The 22,145-nt window shown below is 40.0% G+C and overlaps 1 protein-coding gene across 4 annotated transcripts in view; it reads right to left on the reverse strand.

Moving 5' to 3' along the window:
• Nucleotides 1-22,145, reverse strand: part of DLGAP1 (DLG associated protein 1) — a 145,728-nt gene that overhangs the window by 82,071 nt on the left and 41,512 nt on the right. For 2 of the 4 annotated variants that reach the window (XM_074146919.1, XM_074146921.1), the window contains exons 3-5: nt 17,735-17,912; nt 14,993-15,233; nt 11,027-11,059 (exon numbers count right to left, since the gene is read on the reverse strand). In XM_074146919.1, the coding sequence (XP_074003020.1) occupies nt 11,027-11,059; nt 14,993-15,233; nt 17,735-17,912 (452 nt within the window). The remainder of the gene's footprint in view (nt 1-11,026; nt 11,060-14,992; nt 15,234-17,734; nt 17,913-22,145) is intronic. The other 2 variants (XM_074146920.1, XM_074146922.1) reach the window with 1 other exon arrangement.

The raw sequence follows: 22,145 nt of genomic DNA on the forward strand, positions 1-22,145 counted from the left end.
GAGACAATACTAAGATGAAATAATAATTCGGAGAAGTTACAAATGACTCATTAACACAATGTAGCTACGTAGCCTAATGAGAAGAGAGGGTTGCCCTTAATATTACCAAGTGCAGTGAAATGGCGTTGCTGTTGGCATTGCTGGCCCGTGGGCCAGCAGCTGAGTTAGGCAACAGCGGAACCCCCAGCGCAGCTATGCGAGTGGAAAACTGCTCACTGCTTCTCCTTTCCGAAAATTGGAAACTGTTACATAATTATTCAAATTAGCAACATGAAACGGAATCAAAGGAAAAGGAAACAAAAGCAAGAAGCTATGAAAAGGGACAGCTTGTCTGAAGGATAATTATATACGCTTAAAAAGAGTAAGAAAAACAGCACTGTGTTCAGTATGCCTCTAGATTAGCAACGCTCCTTCCTTAAATGCAGTCTGCTCTGCTAATTCTCCCCATTTCTTTTATTATAGATGTTGCAAACATGATTTTATAGTTCATGACTGGGTGGGTGATCTTAGCTACAATACTACTACAAGCCACACATACTCGGTCTGCTGTAACGTAATGTAACTCTAACTGCTAAAATAATCACTACTTAAAGCATAAAAAGGAAAAGAAGGAAAAAGAAAATTTGGTTTACTAGCAGGGGCCCAGAAAAATCTCTCAAGTTGTCAGAGTGGTAACGCTGTCATCTCCTTTTTTGCTTCCTGCAGCCTCCCATGTAACCCATTCCCTTTCTTCAGCCAGGAATGGCATTTATCTGCTGGAGCTGCCCAGGTTGTCCAACAGCACATTTTACTGTGAATGCACAGAGTCCCCTTTCATGCTAACTAGAAAGGTGCAACTGGGAGAAACCAGAAAATTAACATATAAGTAAAACTGAGAGGAAATGACTGTTACAGTCACAAGTGATTAATACGTATGTGCACAGCAGGGAGAGGGGCAGACCAGTAGCATCATGATACAATAATGCATTTAGCAGATATAAAATAGGAGTGTAATGGATACGATTCTAGAGAAAGCAGCTGTATTTAAGAGATGGCTGTAGAGGGTGGAAGTTCGATTAAAGGCCTTGTAACAACAACAGCTCTATCTATATGCCATAACTAATAGGCAAAGCAATGTGGGACACTGTCTGGGAGTTCTTCCTTACAAAAGACTTTACTTATTCTGTACCTACCGCTGGACCAGATACAACAAATACTTTTATGTCATATAATTTTAAGATATTCAAATTTGCTTCTTTAAGACAGAGGCAGATTAGCTGCACATCTTCAGAGTTTGTCTCCGAAAATATAGTTGTGCACTGCTGGATAACAGTCCCTCAGTTTTTGTGAGAATGTCAATTGCATAGTGTTTGTTCAAGAAAAAGTCTGTTGTTTGACTGTTTGCTGGAGGTGTTGCTGGCTGACAAACTAAAAGACGTCTGCATTTTTCATAGGCAGGAAAATGTGAAAGATAAAAATCTATGCGATAAAAATAAGTATGGAGATGTTGTTAGTTTTCTCCAAAGCAGTATTACAGAATGGTTGGAGAGCCTTTATCTGCAAAAATCAGAATAAATGGCCTAGGAAAAATGGTGGCTGACACAAGTGTCATGGGGTCATCAAATATAGTTTACTAAGCAGCGGTTTTTATTGAGTAAATGAGCTATCCCATTAGCTTCAACTTGTCCCCAAACAAATCTTCATTAACTAACCACTTCTGCCAAGGATGGCAAACAGCTCAGGCTTGATTATTGAGGAGAGTCATCAGGGACTGAGCCAGAGAAATCACAGTGTAAATACAAGTCTCAGAGAAGGCATGCCAGTTGCCTTCAACATCAGTCAAACATTAAAATATGGATTCAATGGAGATAGAATCGGAAATCTGCAGTGAGAGTAAGGACGATTCAAAGTGCACAAAATTCAAAGCTCTTTACAAAAACACATTTTAAGCAGACAAACAGATAAGAATCAGTAAAGCAGCTAAAGTGAATAGTGGAAAGCTGCCTCGCAGATGACTTGTGCATCGGCAGCACATGAAGCATTTGCAGGCCTTGTTCTACAAAATTATTTAATGACATTACCACTTTTGCAATGCGAGCTTCTTTTCACTTAAGCATATTTGAGAAATGCAACACTTTCCTCCAATTTGAGGAAAAGCGTAACTTCGTGACTTACTGCACTTTGAGGAAGATGTATGTTAATTTGGATTTTGCAAAATTTCTACAAACTGCCCCAGTAGAAAGATACCCACTTCTTCCTGCTAAATTATCAAAGAACAAACAGGCACCAGTTTTATTTTACAAGTGAAATGTTTTTCATAACAATATGAATGAGCTAGATATTGCTGACAGCTTGAATTAATAATTTCCCTGGGCTTCTTTTTCTCTCTCCTAAGAAGCATAATGTCATGCTCCAATAACAATAACAGATTTTCAGGAGAAAAAAAAAGATATAAAAGACGATGCCAGATGATGTCAATGCAGCCAGTGCACTTCAGTATCAGAATCTGACAATGCCTCAAGCCCCAAAGAAGTTAACAACACGTTGAAAGTGAGAAAGAGAAAAGTGGTTTTGAAATGGGAAGCCTAGACCAGACAGCTATACCTAATCCTGCACCCATCATTAATTTCACATGTCCCGAATTACTACAATGATGTTTTTCGATAACCACACTGTTTATTTTTGGAGATTAGTGACAGTAATTGGCTACGTTTTGCAATTACACAGGTTCTGGCTTGGGATAGAAAGACCTTCTTTCATATGCTTCTGCATAGGCTTTGGCCAGAATGCCACCCTAAAAGAATCCCCGACTCCTCTCCATGCATGCTGGAGAGGCAGCCAGCTGAAGGTGAAGTAAGGCTTCCTCTCCTCATCATCAGTAGCTGGCAAAGTTAGTTTTTTTGCCAGTTCTCCAATGGTGACACAAAGAACACTCATGTACCAAACAATGTGTTGAGGAGGAGAAAACACAGATGGCTTGTGGGAAGTGCACATGGTTGCAGTGCAAATAGAAATAATCTGTTTAATGGAGATATGCTAGTTTTGCAATAGGTGGTCTCTTTTTATCGTTGTTTAGCACCTATATATGAAATATGGTGTGGCAGTGGTCAATTCACAATATGATGTTATGGACAACAGATACAATGCACCTGGGATTGCTCCACCTCATTCTGCTGAGCATGATTGCAACCTTGCTAATTGTGGGGGTGGAAAGAAAGATACAGCCACTCCTTCTGTCTCTTCCGCTTATGAATGTGCCACAAACAATCTTGACATTGGGTAAAAATCAGATTTTCTTGTGCTGCAAATTTGTCTGCTACTATAGCATAGGGAAAGTATAAATATTTACCTCACTGACATTTCCCAGGATCTCATCTTTTGTAGCAGCATAACGGAAAAAACTCCACAACATTTGCAATGATTGCCCAGAAATTATGTTTTGCAAACCATTTCTTTATTATTCCCTAGGGTCTGGTTGCATGATTTAGGCTTTTGACAGAAAAAGGACTAGAAAAACTTGTATTTGCATCTTCAAAAAAATATCGTAAACTGGATTTCAACAGATTCGTCCTCCTGACCCAGATCTTCTGGTTGTAAAGGCACCTGCAGTGAAATAGAGGAGCCAGATATTTCAATGACACCAGACGTATGGAAATTTTGAGCTGATTCTACAATGTTGGCAGCTGAGGACACTCAGCACCTCTTACAATTAGACCCTCAATGAGCAAAGTTTGCAGAAAAAGAAAGATCTGTCTCACTTTTGCAGCTTAATAGACTGCTCCAATCTGCAACATTGTAGTTAAATGTTAAAACATGTATCTGCAAAACAGATGGGGGAAAGAGTTCACTTGGTGAAATGTTTGATGATGAAGGGCATACTCTTCACTTGATGAAATTTCAACATTGCTGCTGTGGTCCCACAAATTCCCATAGCTATTTAAGCTTTCTATCCAGTGCCTACTCTTATCTGTCATGTTCATTATTTTCTATTCACTAGTTTTGCTAGCCTTTTGAATGCAATAAAGGGATTCTGGACACCATTAATTTGATGACCATCTTATATCCCTCTGTATCTCCTGCCTGCAGGAGAACTGGAGACTCATCACAACCAGAAAACATGTTCTAAAATAAGTCTCAAAACCCGGCTACACTGGGGGATCACATAACATCAATAAAGCATGCTAGACAGCACACCATCTCCATCTAGTCTACAGGCTAAGTCATATCTGATGAAGGGATAAAAAGAAGAGAAAGCATTTTGGAGAAACTCAATTTAAAAGCTCTATGCATCTATTTCTCACCATCAACTATTCACACAGTGAAAGGTGTTACTGACTCTACATTTTGTTGAAATGAATGATTTTTGAAATGCAAGACATTTTTGTTTTATGAAACTATTCTGGACCTATTTTGCTACTCAAAATCAGTTTCTTCCTCATCCTTTTTCCCCCCCTTTTGTCACTTCTCACCTTTTTTTCTTAGCCATCAAACTCTTTGCCCTTCAATGAAAGGAAATATGTTGAACTAGGAAAAAAAGTATAATATTAAGAGTAAACACTGCTTTAACTCTGGCTTATTTACAGAGACGTGTTTTCTCCATTGGTGTGTGTCACCTGTAGGGTGGACTACTATATTTTATTAAATAAAAAAAAACCCTCCCACATGCTTTCAGGCTCTGTACCCCTTCATCCTACACCTATTACTCAGCCATTCTACCCAAGTTCACAGGACATAAGACTAGTCTTCGTACTCAGCATGAGTCTTCTCAACTACTTTAGTCTTACATGCTCTCTATAAGGGAGATTTACATTCTCAGTGTGTATTGGCAGAAACAGGAAAAGACTCTCTGGACTGCAGCACTTATTTGAAGTCCAGAAAGGGGGATGACTGGGAAGGTAAATCAGATTATGGGAGGGTGTTCTCATTCATAATGCTATGTATAATCTGTGGAAGCACGCAACACCAGAACAGATGTTGATGTGCTGCGTGCTGCAGAGTTGGCATAGACAAGGACTGCCCCACGGGTAATTGATGTGAAGTTAAACACAACCACCCATTTACATGAAATGACACTCTACACTTTTGGGTGAATGTGATGCAGCTTTTTGGCTGTGGATAAAGTCCTAGAGGAAGATTTGGAAAGGGTGAATGTTGGTATTGGAGCTCTTAACTAATGACTTCTTGCCCTTATTTGTCTTCCTTTTTCAGAAAAGAGAATAAGCATTTTGGCTTTAGCTGTGCATTAATATCACATTTAACATGATGCAATATCCCCATAGCAACATCCCAAAGAGGAAAAGAGATGGTGAAAAGCGATATGTATAAGGACAGAGCCAGCTCCCTTGGAAGTACCTAACAAGCCAATAACTGACTTCATCTAGATCAGAGCATGCAGCCTTGCAAACCACACTATCAGAGCTTCCAACACAGGCACAATACTTCCCCTCACCCCACCTCCATCCCTCTGAATACCTTCTTCCCCTGCTTCCTACCTTTTTTTTTTTTTTTTTTCCCCTAAAGAGACAAATGGTAAAATGTCACATGAGAGTTCAGGGAACTGTGAGATAAGACAGTGTAGGGCCACAGCACCAGGCGACAGCTTATTCTGTCACTTGGGTGTAAATTACCCTTCACACAAAATGGAAAGCAGCAGATTTTCTCAGAACTTCCTGAGGCAAGCAGTCTGGGGCTAGTGGTTCATGGATAGGTTGGGTTTTATTCATAGCTTGTTTATTTTTGGCCTACTAAGACCCTGGCTTTTTTTTTTTTTTTCCTGCCACAGATGTACATCATTTTATTTGACTCTTAGCAAAGTTCAGGAAAAGAGACTTGAAAGAAATTGAGAGCAAGGAATTTCAAAACAGAAATAGCCTGCTTTGTTTAAACAAAGAGTCTGTCAGCATTTATTTTGTTATACTATTACAATGTTCTGACTTCCATCTAAATCTTCCCAGAGGGATACAGATCTACATTTTACTTTAGCTAAAGACAGAATTAATTTGAGAAATCATTACAGCAAAAAGAATGGTTATCAAGCCACCTTCGTCTTGACTATGCAGAGACAAAAAGTAGGCATCTTTCTCAACAGAACAAGCAAGAGATCTGTCACAGAAGTGGCTTCTATGATATTATTTATTGTTATTTTTTCTCCTCTGATAGCTTAGCTCAAATTCTTGATCAGAGCAACTAGGAGTTATTCTGCTCAGATGGCTTACTGTGTTTTAAGTGGAATGCAATTTAGCACTCTACCATCTGACCAAAGCCAAATTCAGTAAGGGAAAACAATTTCCAAAGACCAACACATCCATTTCCCCCTTGAGAGGCCAGACAAAGGTTGCAGCATTAGAACAGACTACCAGCATCTACCTACCGTGTGCCTTTGATAAAAGGGACTGTTAGACTGTAATGGCAGCTAGACTGTCCCTCTTTGCAAAATAACATTAGGCAGTTTCCAGATCCCAGTATTAGAGTTGCATTGTGCTTTGTTATTGAGCATTGTAAGAAACAGTGCAGTAAGACCAGTGTAATAGCAAGAAAAAAAATAGCAAATCACATCTCTGTGTATACTTCAGAGCTTCTGTAATTCTTTTTTAATATACGGATTTCTTTGCTGCCACATTTCCTTTGGGTTTATCTGTGGTTTTACTACAGAAAAAGGCAGTCTCTGTTTCAACAAGTCGTTAATAATATACTGACCCCATAGTCCACCATAGCTTCAAAGAGCCAATTACTGTTAAGAGTGTTGCAAAAACACACATTCAGGAAGCATGAAAATGTGTAATTATTTACTGGATCTGATACCTACTGCATCACAGCTGAGCTCTGAAATGGGAATTACTGACATCATGAGATATAGTGGCTCCAAATGAATTGTTGTAGTACAAGAGGGGCCCTGCAGAGCTGTACTCATTAAACCCACTTATTAAAAAATTCTTAGGTTTTTTTAAAATCCAAAATCACTTAGTCACTTTGAAAAGACAGTCATTACCAAAGATCTCATTTGTAACTTCTTGGAATATGCTATGGTTCAAGAGAGATTTATAATTATTATATCTGAGGACAACCAAAATATTCTGGTTTGTCTTAAAGGAATGACGAGGAACTTACTGCAGGTGGGTGGCAAAACATTGCTGAAAACTGGATAGTAGCACACACTGAAAAGAACAACCTGAGGTATTTTTACACATGGGATGTATTAATTAAGCATGGCCCCTTCAGGAAAGAGGCCTAAGTCTTGCTTCCCAAAAGACAACTAGCTAAAAGCAACCACATTAGTCTATTTTAGGAAAATGGCAGGAATTATTACTGAAAATGTGATCACATTACATAAATTGGGGCGTGTCTTCGGCTTACTGATTCAGCTCATTTCTGTCACCACCATCACAAAAACATTGCATTGGAAATAAGCCAGAACAAAGAAAAGATTTGGGTCTTTGTTATATTTCTCCATAAACTGAAAATTGAATTATTTGTGCTGCATTTGTTACTGGCATCTCAGCTATGGCACAATGTATCCTTAAAGCTCAGAGTTCTGTTTTTTCAGACCAATGACCAGTCCCTGAAAACAACATTTTGGAGAAAGGTTGTACTGTCCTCCCACAATATGTAAGTGGAAACGGACTGTGGGTTTATTTTATGTTCTGCTGCACATTCTACTCTTTAATTTGTGATTAAGCCAGCACTGCTCTGAGAACCCTGCTTCCTTTTAATGTAATTCCAGGCATATTTCAAAGGGGGCTGGCTCCCACTCCTGCTAGCAAGTCAGAAAACTTTGTCCCCAAAAACACAGATGCCCAAGTCTGCTGAGTCAGAGATGTTGGAGTCACATCAACCTGGCCCTGCATCTGAGCTCACTGTTAGGACACCAGACCTGAGCTGGACTGCTGCCTCTACATGAGGTAGACCTGTCAACCAGCCCAAGCTTGGCTGGCACAGGGTAGCCTTGCCTTGCGGCAATGAGCAGAAGAAATGATCGATTTAGCCACCGCTTCTTGGGTTGTGGTAAAATCACTGAGGTTTCATGTTTGTTTATAGGCTTAGAAAACAGTTAATTCTCAGCTAATGAGACTTGAGGCATGCAGTGCTCAGTCAACACAGCAACCTTAAACTACTGTTGTGCTTGTAATACCCTCCTGTATATTTGTTACAGTAAATCAAGTGGTATTTTGTCTCAGCTAGGCACTGGACATCCTGGTGCTTTAATATACTCAGACAAGCATGGCTGCAGGCTCCATCAGGGGTACTTACACAAAGTACATGCACAACAGCAGGAGTGCAGTGCACAACTGTGGGGCCAGGGTTGTCTCACTACATTACTACACCAGGAGGTTTCTGTCTAACTGGGGCTCTGGGTGCTCCTACAGCAATCTCTAGATAGCAGTGCATTTGATAACACACATATATAGTCTGAAGCAAAAGCATAGCTCAAATCCAAACATGATCTGTACTTCTTTAGGGAGAACTATATAAATCTGATCACCTGAAATGATTATCACTTTACTTTGTGCAGTATAAACAAAGGAAATGAATTAACATTTTTTATACATTTTGGCACATTTCATATAGACATATGCAAAGGATTTTCATACAATTTTTCATCTCCTTAAAGAAGTTAAAAAGTGACTAACGAACAATGAAACATTACATTTTATGTAACTAATTACTGCATCCTTTTTATTTGTGCTGCCAGTAGATAAACAAATCTCCCTAAAAGTCCCTTTCATAGAATGATACAGATTTCTGTTAAAGATCTCCTCCTGAAAAACCATGTTTTTCACTGTTTCATTTGAGACTGTCAAATCTATAGGTCTGGTGGTCATCCTGTTCCTAGCATCAGAAGAGGCCCGCAGGGCCCTGCAGAGCAGGAGGCTGAGCAGCAGTCAGCTGTGTACCCTTGTGCTGAGGACGGCTGACTGCACGTCAGGCAGTCTTTGCCAAAGCACAGCTGGCAGTTTGAGGGACATGTAGTGCTGGTGAGACCACATCTGGGGTCTGTGCCCAATGTGGCATTCCCCAGCATGAGACATACATGGACATTGACAGAGTTAGTGAGGATGGAGTGTGATGTACCCATTTTCAGCCTTGGAGATGTCCAAGTCATTTGGACAGCTGGAGAAGTCAACCACACAAGTGCTATCTGAAGAAGACAGCAGAGTTGTTCTGTGCTTCTGGAAATGTTCACAAAGTCAGTCAACACATTCCTTCAAGACATTGTAAGGTCACAGGTTTGAATTATTAAGATCTTTCTCATATTCTTACCTCACTACCTTAGCCCAAAAGTTTAGAAGCATATGAAGCAAATGAGGAGTAAGAATGGTAATCAAAGACTGAATACCAAAGGGTATTACAAGTCTTTAATTTCCTGCATTTGAAGCACATTTATAACTTTGGAGATCACTTTTAACTCCTCTAAGCTTTATGTTTTCAGAGGTGGAAAAATAAATAGGCCATACCCTACAAAGCCCTTCTCTCACTCTGTCTCGTTAGGAATTTTTCAGTTTTTGCTGTGCCCGTATGATCAGCAAGTCACCTCAAGCCTTACTTGAAATTGCAAGGGATGAGCATTTTCCTGAAGTGCTGTGAGGGAAAGTGGACTTGTCATAAAGAAAACAAAATCACTAAGCTCCGGAGTGAATGCCACAGGTTGTCTCTCTCCAGATCTGGGCATTCTCCAGGACAGGACCAAACAATTTAAATTCAATATTCACAATCACACAGAGAAAAGAAGCAGAACCAGGGAGGATGACAAAAAATTGATGTAATACATTCCACTACCTGACATTACTTAAACTGTGAACCAGCTGTGACTACCAGGTATTCTTAAAGTAGGGGCCTGTGTAATTATTCCAGTAATCCCTGTCTTTCAGTCCGCAAAGTTCCACGTGCCTTCAAGACATACAGACTTTACATCCAAAAGGTAAAATGGAATTTATCAAATTTATTTCAATTCCTCTTCTCAACTGGCACAAAAATACACCACACGTAAACTGATGTGGAACAATCTGCTAAATGTTTGGGTAGCCTTTCCACGGCTGACTCTTTCTCATGGCTCAGTCCTGGCCCTTCTCAGGCACTTATTATGAGAGCAATTTCCATAAGTGCCTTGCATCATGCTTTAAGTCAGTTAGAAATGTTCCAGCAAGAGCTCTATTCTGAGTTTTTCTCATTAAAAACTTCCACTGGCTTCATAAACATGGGGTTTTTTTGGTGTCAGGTGGAGCTTAACATTCATAAAGCTGCCTTCTGGGATAGACAAGATGAAACTTGCTCCAGCTACAGTCAGATGCCTCTGAAATTGGAAACAGTATTCTCTCCAAGGTCAGCTCCTCATTAGTGAAGGAAAACATTTTTAAGTGCTGGTTTAAGCAATTTGGTAGCGGATCCAAAGGCAGACTGCATTTCAGGATTACTCAAGGAAACAGGGGAAATGAACCATGTAAATTCTTTGTCAAACAGTTTTCTACACTCTTCAAATCTATTTTAAGGTTCAACATCTGCATGAAGGCCTTAACTTAGTTATATTTCTTCCGACTTTCTGTTGAAATATCTTAATTTTGGAACAGATCCAGAAAACAATCCTAACTTCAACGGGAAAGCAAATTTGAAATCCTAATTCCTTGTTTCTTTTTGAACAGAACAGTCTCTGCAAGGACAGACAGCTCTGAGAAGTCCAAAAGAGCTTGGACACAGCTGGCATACAGTCAATTACAGCTTCCTTCTCCACGGGATTTTATTTTATTTTTGAATTCTGCTTGGCACAGGTCTATTTTTAAAGTTATTTGCATTTTTAAATTTTTTTATTTTTTTATTTTTAATTTTTTTATTGGCTAGGCAACCCTTTAGAGATTTTCCACAAAATACCTGACCCCTCTTGGTCAGATATTCCAACGAATGGAAGGAAAACAGCTTGCTCAGCTGAAGCACCATAATTAGCATATACTGTGATAACTCTCTGTCTTTCTCTAACCAGCTGGCTACACAGCGTGATTTCCTTGGGATTGTTGTTTGTTTTGCTTTTAAGCAGAAGTGTAATATTACTGATAATCACCAGATGGCATTGCTGCAGATAACTTTGATATTCCTGTTTACCTGACTGTACAGAAGTTAGATATTTAGAAAATACTTATTGCAATCTAGTGCAGAGTTTTTGCTGATGTTACTGCTCCAGCTCCATTACAGAGGCATCGTTTTCAAATTAAACATGTCCAATCTCAATTTTATATTTGCATTCACATGTGATAATGCCTGCCCTCGCAACGTCGTAAGATTTGTTTGCAGCCAAGGAACATGCATGGCTGCACAAGCATGGCTTAGAAACACAGTCACAAGAAATGTGGGCGAAAGATGTTATTTATACCTCTTTAAAATGCCTTTTGCTTCTTAATGACTGTATTTTTTAAGCTCATTGAAATGATTTACAGACTTTTAAATTGTTAAAAGGCTACCTATTTAGTGACTGAATCTGTTGGCTGAAGAGTTTCAGCTACAATGGTTGCATCTGCAGATAACCTGGGATCAAATTATGTGATAATTCACACCTCATTAAATTCCTCTGAAGAGACCAAATGACATGGGTGGTAATTTTTAGTGCAGGCTATGGTGTATAACATATGCTGGCACTTCAGAGCTGCTGTAGCTCCCAGCCTGCACAGCCCTCTTCCTGGAGACGGGCCCCGGCGCAGGCTGCAGTTGCTTCCATGGGTCCAAGCGATGCTGAGCCACCAAACACGAGGGTGAATGGACTTTTCCAACTGCTTAGCTTTCAAGGCATGATGAAGTTGTGACGTGGTACTCGTTTCCCGAATATGCCTATTTCCATACAAAGTGGTAAGATCATATTTTCTCTTTTTATTTCAAAATCCCTCATTTGAAAACAAGGATAAAATCTTGTTTCACGTACAAGACTGCCTCACGAACAAAGTACTCACCTCCGGATACATGCAGAAACTTCACTTTGGTGAGGTTAGGATTTTTTTCCCCACTCATGGTATAATGTTTCATCCCGTTAATGACAACAGGTTTGTGCCTACAGTCCCATTTTCACACTCGGGCTCAGTTTCAGCCCGATGCAGTGACACCTCAGCATTGCCATGAGAGCACTAAGACCAGCGCAGGCTGCAGAGGTCACCAGTGGGGTAGTCACCCATAGCTGGGCTCTCTGTCACATCTAGCACATTAGCACTGCATTTATAGCTTAGATTGGGCACATCCTCAGGAGCCGAACAGCTACACCAGCAGAGATGTATTCCTAATTTCAGAACTAAACCTCCAACACTATGTGGCAAAAGGAAATCAAAACCTGAGACTGCAGCCACCATGACATAGGCTAATAGGCAAAGGTAAATATGTTTTTTTCCATAGTACTTGCTTAATATTTTTTATCCAGACACTCTGAAAAGCTGTGGGTCATTTCTCTGGAGGAATAATTTTGAATCCAGTGGACAGGCATCTCTCCTGTCTTTTCCATTATCATCAAGTTGGCATTTTCCTGGGCTTCCAGCAGTCAAAGAAATTCCCAGTACCAGTGTATGATCACAGCTTTGTGCATTAGTGAATGAAAAGCCACGTCCCTGAAGGGATTGCTAGTGTTGATGAAGGGAACCTTTTTTGGTTGAACAGGCAGAGGTGTTTTTGGGGAAGAAAAACAGCTCTCTTGTTTGGGGATGTTAAATCTGTAGTTTAGATAACTGCCCGTATGTCTCCACAAAAGCATTTGAAACATCACCTCAGTGGAGATAATTGTTCTCCTTTCTTCACATCTGCCTAACTGTTGTGTCATTTCCCATTTTATTGAAGGAGATATTAATAAACACCCTCAACGATACCTTTCATGTTATTTTTCTTCTGTCAGCCGGCCACAAGCAACAGCAAGGTAGTCAATATAGATGCTTTTGGATGGAATTAATTAACCTCTAATCCCCATTAAATGGATAGTGGTATGTAAGCCAGGTAGTAAAAGAGACAAGTTGTCTGAAATGCTACCAGTACAAGGGATGGGCCCTTGGGAGCCCAAGAATTAAAAAATGAGAAAGACAGCTCAGTAAAATTCCCACAGCAGAAAATGGATACCTACAGCAGTCTTTAAATGCTTCTATGGGTGTCCAAAGAGAGGGCTGCAAATCATTCCTCTCTCTGCATGTAAAGGGGCTGACTACAGAAGCAGTAACCCAGGACAGACCCACTGGATTACATTTTTTAATAACATAGCTTTGTTCATATGATTTTTTAATAAAGCCAGCTACCCAGAGAAGAGACCAGGCCTCTGTGGTTGTACTACAAAAAAGGAGCATAAACAAGAGACAGTTTTACAATAACGATTTTCCTCTTTCATGTTTTCCAGTGGTTTTGGCTGATACATATAGCCAACCTTCTCTGTTTATACATCATCATCCCCAAACACAGGCATCATTTTTCTAAGTGACAGAAAAAAAAAAAACAACCCATAATAAAAAAAATAGTTATTATCTTCCGGATTAATGATTACAGTTATTTTTATAAAGGAAAAGTGCTAACAAAGCCATTCTCAAAGAACTGAAAAACCACTCTGGGATACTCAAGGTGATCTAATAAATGCAAATGCACACTGAAAAATTCCTGAAATCTTCCATCCTTCAGCTTTTGACTCAGAATACATTCAACACAAGCTAATACCGTACAATGAAGTAACACATACCTTACGTAAATCCTGTCTTTGTGGTGTGGTGCAAACCCTGTGTGCACGCAAGAGCTACTTTTATAGCAAAAATGTTGTCCCGTGAATACTATTTCTTAAGGGTTAGCGATTTAGATGAGAACTGCTCTGCAGCATTTGCTAAAAATGCTTTGATGTTTGTGATGTACTGCCAATATATTTCCAACAGCACTTAAACTTGTTCTTTTTAGAAAAATCATGAATTAAGCTGAACATTTTTGGTAAAAGGATTGAAAGTGTCCTTTGATGACATAAACCAATTGACAAGGGGCTTTAAAAACACTGGAGTGAGAGATAAGGAATTTACAAGGTATAAACAACTGCACCTGTGAGATAACATACAAAAAGGCAAAAGTTTAAAGTACAGAAAACAGAACTTAAAGAACTGGGAAAAGAGATAGTAGGTACAGTGAAATACTTATAATAGTCAATATTAGTCATGAATATGAATAATACATGAATAGGAAATGAAGCTTGTGTAAAGCAGTGGAACAGATGCAGAGAAGTCAAAAGAAAGAGGGCATCTCATCCCTTCACAGGGAAGAGCACACACACGTAGTGGTTTCTGCCTCTTGCTTTCCTGAATGAGAGAGGCAGATTTGGATTTTGTTTTCTGACTGGCTTTTTCTTCCCTTAAGCACTAATTTCGGTGACAGAATCTGAAATTCATCATGGTTGCTTCCAAAAGAAAAGTAACATTAAAATGAATAAAACTTTAAAATGAAGGTTTGTTAAGTCTTGCATTTAGACTGATACCTCTCTCTCTTGCAAGGCTTGAATAGTTTGAACTGCAGAAGGAACAACAGCAGGATGTGAACATGCATGTTTTGACCAGCAGACCTCTTCTTCCTGTCTTCATTTCCACCTCTGAGATATGGCGTAGAGAGCTGTGGCAGTCTCTCCGAGCCATTAAACAACACATCCAATAGCTTGTAACTTTTAGAAAAGACAAAGATCATCTCGTCTTTGTAAAAAACTCAACAGAGGCACCCTCCTCTGCTGGTAAGAGCCAGCAGAGCTGCTAACCCAGAGCCTTACCAAATTGTGATTGCTCTTTTGGGGAGAGCGAGAGGAGACATGACCTTGGACTTCCCTTCTATGTGCTTTTAGCCCAGAATAAATTAGCTTGGATGGAGAAGACACCACAACTGCATCAGCTTTGATCTGTGCATAGTTTTAGGCTGGTTAGCCTGTCCAGCTCTCTGGTGAAACACAGCTGGTCTTGGTGTCTGACAAAGAAGAGCTTATCATTGATGTGATGGAGCTGCACAGAAAGGTACCTTCCCTTTCCACCCCCCCTGGATTTCCCTTTTTGTTACTCACCGGTACTGCTCTGGATGGTCCTCACTGTGGTGGTTGTCCGTGGGGGAGATGAGGACCGCAGCGATATGCACTCATCATCCTGGGAGCAGCCTTTCTCGATGGCTCTGACGTAGCTGTGGCTCCTCATGCGGAAGCAGCCCGGCATGGGCAGATCCAGTGCCTCCACTGCCTGAGACTCGAGTTCACTGAACACTGACTCGCAGACAGATTCAAACTGACCGTTCACCTCCATCTCACTCACCTGCAGGCAAAGACCAGGCGGGTTCAGCACGACCCATACACCAGCCTACCTGGTACAAACGCTCACAAGCTACAGTGGCACAATGAACGTCTGCTGGAAGATCCCTTCACACACGAAGAACAGGTGAAAGGCACATAAAACCACCCCATTTTACAAAGCAACAATTTTTAGGGGAAAAAAATAATGTACAAAAAGGGAAGACAGAGGCGTTAGGCAGAGATTCATCAGAGTTTAGGCTCTTGGTTCCTGCCAAGGCTGGTGGGAAGCTGGGATTCCTCATAGTAGTGTCTTGTTTATCTCACCCTAGGTCCATAGCAGAGGTTGAATGTCTGGCCATTATGACCATTACATTGGAAAACAAAAATCATTCTTTCTTTAGGGGGTGAGAAAAAAAAAGAAAGGTCATCTTAACTCCGGTAGACAATCAGTGCAGTCCACAGGCAATCACAGTGATAAACCTGAGGGGTTGGGAAGCTCTTGGGTAGAAGTGGTAAGAAACAGTTGGGAAGGGGAGGCTGATAAGGGAGCCAACTTTGCTGCAGGGGAAAAATGTTTTTATAACTACACCTCTGGGCTGACTCCTTTGGCTGAGAGCGAGAGATGCAAGGGAAACCTTAGGCCCATTGTGGAGCAGACACTAGGTGGTGACAAAGGCTTGCACTCACCAAGGTTAAGGAATATTCAAAAACTGTGGCCTTGCTGCAGGTCTTGCAAACCTGGAAACCATTTACCTCAGCTTAATTAGTAATGGCTGCTTATGTTTCTAAACAGAGAATAGAGCCCTGAGCTTGGCATTAAGGCACAATAATTGTCACTGTAGGAAACATGCACATGAAAACCATCACTTGAGGGTTTTGTTAGTTTTCAAGTGTGCAAAAGGCCAAGATTGCAAGAGAAGATAAGACTGTCTTAGGGTGGTAGAAAAAAACACTAGAAATTCTTTTCTAGGATTAATTTTACCAAGGAAAACATTATGCAGAGGAGTTGTACACATAAATGAAAAGGGAAATCTCAAAGAGTATAACATATTTTTTCAAAGGGAAACTGCTTAAAAGAAATGGAACAGTAATGAATAGTACATTATAAAGAACAATCCTACAATTGTGGAAAATAGATCAAAATAAATATCTCAGAATTAATGTGTTCTGGTCTTGTTTTTTTTTTCTTTTAAAAAAAAACAACCTGCCAACTTCTTCATATTGGCAAATAACACTTACTCTTTGGCAGACAGCTTTGTATATAGGTGTCCAACTAAATAAGTAACCTAACCTAATGTTCATATAGTTGCCTCTGAGATCTGAATTTCAGTGCTATTTACTGCTAGATACATCCTGACCTTCTTTCTAGAACATCAGCCCATACCCTCTAAAAAGTGCCTCACTATAAAATATACAAGTGAATACTCTGAGGTTGCATTGCCCAAATACAGAATATTGCAGAAATTCAAACTACAGCTTCATTTTGAATGGCACATATGTTTGTTATAGCCATAGCTGAAGTCCTGGCATCAATGATGTCTGGCACTTTTTTTGACATTGCAATGACTTGACATGTTAATAATAAGGGGCCAGTATCCAGCACCACAAATCCTGCCCTGATGCACTACTGGACTAGTGTAAGAAAACTCTTTTATCCACGTGGTTTATCCACATGATCCACTTAAGCCAAAAATCATACCAAGGAGCTACAGGATTTAGCAGATGAACTACTGGCCCACTGCCCTGTGGAGTGCTGGCACTTTTACATTTCTTTCAGATCTGTCCCTGACCAATTCAACTGTACAAGTACGTTGTATACAATGACAGGCTATTTTGTGATGATAAAACTCATAAACTGAATGTGTTACAGTGGCCGTTATTTTTTTTTTTTTCTAGTTTAGAATGAGAATGAAGAGATCTTACAGAATTTCCGGGTAATAATACCTTTGCACTTAATATACACACTGTGGCATTTGTATTATATGGGTGAATAGTTCAGAGGTGCACCCGGCTAAGAATGTGTACAATAGCATAAAGAAAGCTTTAAAATTTTGAATAAAATACTAATAAAATTGTGAAACACAAAATACTACGGACCTAATTTTCCTTTAGCATCTCACTCAGCATATGACTGTGGTTTGGTTTTTTTTTTTGGAGGTGTTCCAAAAAATTAATTTCGGGTACTAAGCACAAGATCCTTAAGAGAACCCTGTTTAAAGACACTGTTGATGAGCACCTGCTTTTGGAAAAGAAAAATAAAAAATTAGACTGCTCCTTCAATGAATTGCATGTTGTGCCACTCATCCATTTGCAAAGGGCAGGTTATGGCATTATCAAATGTTACCCTCTCAAAACCAAGATTGTGTGAAAACATTTCCTTTTCCTAAAAACGTCTTGAAAATATGTGACATGTGACAGCCTGATCCCACAGAAAGCAAAATCAGGTTTATTCTATTGCAAGGTCTCAGCTGGTGCCCAGCAGGGCAGCTGCTCTCTGGGCCTCTGCAGGTGGATGTCACCCACCTGACTGATGGTGCTCATGGCTCTCATGTAGCTCTCATTGCGGGAGCGGAACTTGGGGGACGTCAGCAGCCCTGCAGGGTCCAGGCTGTCCAGGCTCCTGTTGATGGAGACTTCGCTCACTGCCCTCAGGTAACTGTGGCTCCGAATCTGAAGCTTTGGCGAGTGTTCACTGGATATCCTGGGAAGTTTGAGAAAAAAGGAAAAAAGAAACAAAAAGAAAAGAGATATTTCATCCAATCTAAATGGCCTCACCAGGGGTGGGGTGAAGAAAGGAGAGGCTCAATAGTAAGATTGGGTGCATGATCCTAGACACATCAGCTGAACTTCTTGAAATGCAGTTTGGAGGAACTGTAGGGGCTCTATTCTTCTAAAGGGTTCTTCCTCTCAGAAAATCTGGTGCTGATCAGATTTGCTGATTCTGTGACTCTGACACCCACGTATGTACCCATGTAAAGGGCCTGCTTCGTATGGAGCTTTCAAGGGTGTATGGGCAAATAGAGTAGACAGATCATGCACAACATGTACTCATAGTATATCTTAACCCAGGAAATCATTCCAAGAGCTTGGGACACCTGGTAAGGTTTGATGTGCTTTAAATTTTATTTTATTCCTGGCATAAGCTGAAAGTTGAGAAAATGTAGACTAGGGAAGTAGCTTTACATGACTTGATGTCAAATCAGAAGTTTAAAAACCACAGCTGTATTTCTGAAGTGATATTTCCAATACCAGTGACAGACGAGATGCACAAATGGTCAGAACCAAACAAAAAAAACGCCATAGGTAATGTGCACAAACTGCAGTGCTCCTGCCGTACGTGCTTAGAGTCAACTAGCAAAGGTTATAACGTGCAGCTACAATCCTCCACCTGCGAGACGTTTTATCCTCTGAAAACGCCAGCTAAGTGCTGCCTTCACAAGCTGAGGCATGCTACAAAGATGCGAGTCACAAAAAATGATCCATGTCACAGCTCTTACAAAATACAATTTGTTTGGGGAATATTTCTTTTTAAACAATTAATCAATGGATAAAGTATTGAAAGGGTGATTCTTCAATATTTTTATTGGAATATCTTTAATATTCTCCAAGTATCTCAAAGTATACAAATTAAAATATTAACTAAATTTTCCATTTTAAAATATAAATCTCGCACAGATATGTGCAGGTATATGAAAGAAAAATCTGTAACCTAATTACAGGCTTAATCTTGGTCCCCTAGTCTTTAGAAATACATACACAGCTGACCTGAAAGAAGAGAATCCATTTTGCGTCTAATTCCTCAAACATTTGCAGATATTTTTTATTCAAATAGCTAACGATGGCAATTAGTATGAGCAATTTCCCAGTGGCATGCACAATTTTGGTAATTGTCAATGTATTTTAGGAGGACAATTCCATTGTGTAATCCCACACCTAAGTAGTTCAGAAACTGGGTCTGTTTCTGAATGGTACAAAACCATAATAAAATCTAGGTCATCTCTACAACACCGTATTCTCTGGCTGCTAATTACCTGCCTAATAAAAATACATAAACTTATGCTAATTACTCAATATTCCTGTCACAAGATGAAGATAAAGCCTTTGCTTGCCATTTTCACTGTGTGTATGGTGCAATACTCACAGCAGCCATATTCATATGCTTTGACTCCTTATGCCATTTGATTCCACGTGCAAAAGCAGGAAGCTTTTTAAACATCATAATTAATGGTGTTCCGAACTCAAAAAAAAAAGGAAGAGAAAAGGATGAAAAAGTGGCCATTACTAGCAGTTAGCTACAACAGTTCGCTAACTAACACTAACCATGGAAGTCGTGGAAAAAAAATATCTTGTCTGTTATTTGGCAAAAAATAAAGAAATAAAAAATCAAAGAAAGATAAAATAGAATGAATAATTCAACAGACAATTTTCAGATGCATGTGAGCTACTTCACCACCCTGCAGATCTGTAAACTGACGAGCATTGCCTGAAATGCATTTCTTAAATGAATTCAAAATGTATTTTATGATTATGTTGTGAACATTTTGCTGCCAATATGTGACATGCAAAATTCAAATATGCTTGATTAGCTGCCAGTTAGTCAAATACGTCACCTGGGGCTGTCGCTGTTCACTGATTAGCTGAGCTCACAAGAAGACTGCAGCACATCACCAAATTCAGCACGCAGATATTGCCAGACAGAAATTTGTAAGTGCTGAGGCAGGTGCCCTTTAAAGATCAGAACCAATATGACAAGACACAGGTACCCATAACAGCAAGATTTTGCTGTGGCAGCCAGAGTACAGATGAGATCAGATGCTCCAAGTGTCATGGAAAGCAACCAGAAAAGGTATAGAAATTAATTTTCTGTATGCATTAGTGTTGCATAACAATGTTTTCCCAACGCAGCTCGAAACAAGGGCATCCATCCATGAGAGTAAATGTTTCCCTGTTGTTTCAGATGTGGGTGGACAGCTGCCTTCTTTTTCTGACTATATGACTGGCCAGTTTGGCACATATCTAGATCCGTATTTTACAGGTGGACACTTATCTTAGCCTGTGCATACCTCCCATCTGTTGTATAAAACAGACTGGGATATTGGCAGCTGTTGGAAGAGGTGGCTTGCTTACTGATTGCTACAATCACTGTTTCAGTAGACGTAGTGATGGGATAAAAAAAAGAAAAAGATAAAGGATTTAAAGCATAGACAAAGAAACAGCTGAAGGTTTGCATTTATAATGATTACTACTGGTTTTATAGCTGTGTAATAAATTGTCACTATATTCTACAGTACACTTTAATGAAGAGCTGAAATGCCACTGAAAATTTTGAAAACATTCCGTTTAGGAATGAATCTGGCTATGTATGATAGGGGAAGATCTGAATGTCTAATTTATATTCTCAGAGCTACTACTACTATTAACTTGTAAATGAAAATATTCTTTTCTTCCTTAAGGATTCAACTCCGTCTTCTATTCAACCTGCATTACCTAAACTTCTGTCTGTGCTATCATAACTTCCACAACTAAGTATGACAGAAAAGGGACTGAGACTTTGGGGCAACTCTTTTTTCAATGCAGGATGGTTCGTTAGCTCCACTCACTGCATGGGATATATTAATTGGCAGAAAGAGGATGGGAACAATTAAAGATCTTGAATGAGCTCCTCAAGCATGCCGCATCATTTCTGCTCTGCAGTGCCTGCGGGTGTGACACGGGACAAGTCGCTGAAAGGTAGTCCTGAGCTCAGCCACAACAGCAGCACGTTGATAGTGCATGGAGTGGGAGGAGTAGCACTTCTAGACGTGCCTCCCCAGAACCACAGCAAGAGACACCAGGAGAAGATGAGGAGTCTGGGTTTCTGCCACTCTGCTGGCTGTCGTGGGTGTCCCAAGGGGACTGACCAGAAAAGGAGCCAGCCCTGTTCTGAGGTGTGTGGAAATGGAGTCTGCCGAGTCCTGGTGGAGATTTCTCCTCAGTAAAGGAATGTGAGGACCTCTGGTCCACATTGTGCCTCAGGGAAGGTTGAGGTACCCCATCTGCAAGGGCAAAACGCTACTGAAAACCTGTGAGGGGCTCTGAGAGGCAGGAAAGTGTTCATCTAAGCAGAAAATGCACTTTAGTGAAACATCTAAAATGGAAGATCATGTAGGAAATCAAAGGAAATCGTTAAGATACCTTTGCATACAGCCCTTTGGTTTCTGTTCTGTACATTTAAGACATACTGAGGCTGATTCTCCTGTTTTCATTCAGATATAGAAATGACAAGACTTAAATTACACACACCTAATCACCCCCATCACTGTTGCAACATGCATGTTAAGAAGTACTTTTAACCAACTCGTCCAGTTGTGTTCGTATTTACACTCTCTTAATTCAGATGGAAACACATTTGGTCCCTAACTTGCTTAATTGACTATTTGCAGAGTAAGGAGTTGATCAGTACAGGTAAGCACGGGAGGAGCCAGGCTTTGCTGATTTGCTCTGGTTTGTACAGGGAAGCCTGAGACAGAGGCAGGAAAGAGTCTTAGCCTTGTGCCTGGCTCAGATGATGGTCCAGGGTAAATGAAGGGGGAAGGAAAGCAATACACTGTCTTTACATACTGCCTTGTCATTTCTGACTTGTATGTACTGGCCCTAATTTAGTTCATTCAAATATATATTGAAGGGTTTCAAATGCAGTGTTGGTAGATTAAAAGTGAAATAGCTTTGAATATATTGCTCAAAGAGTTCCTTTGCTTTCAAAGTGGCTTTCAAATGCCAAAGAGAAGGTAGACAACAGCAATTTACAAAACAGGCAAATTTAGTTTCAAATATTTCCTTTTGATTTAGGAAAGCACAATGCACTCGGTCGTATATGTGTTCTTTATGAAAACCACTTTCATTTATTACATTTCATTTCTGAATGAAAAGAGGGAGAGACAGGGCTGACGATGGC

Source organism: Numenius arquata, chromosome 4 (genome assembly GCF_964106895.1).
Source record: "Numenius arquata chromosome 4, bNumArq3.hap1.1, whole genome shotgun sequence".
Taxonomy (NCBI): Eukaryota; Metazoa; Chordata; class Aves; order Charadriiformes; family Scolopacidae; genus Numenius; species Numenius arquata.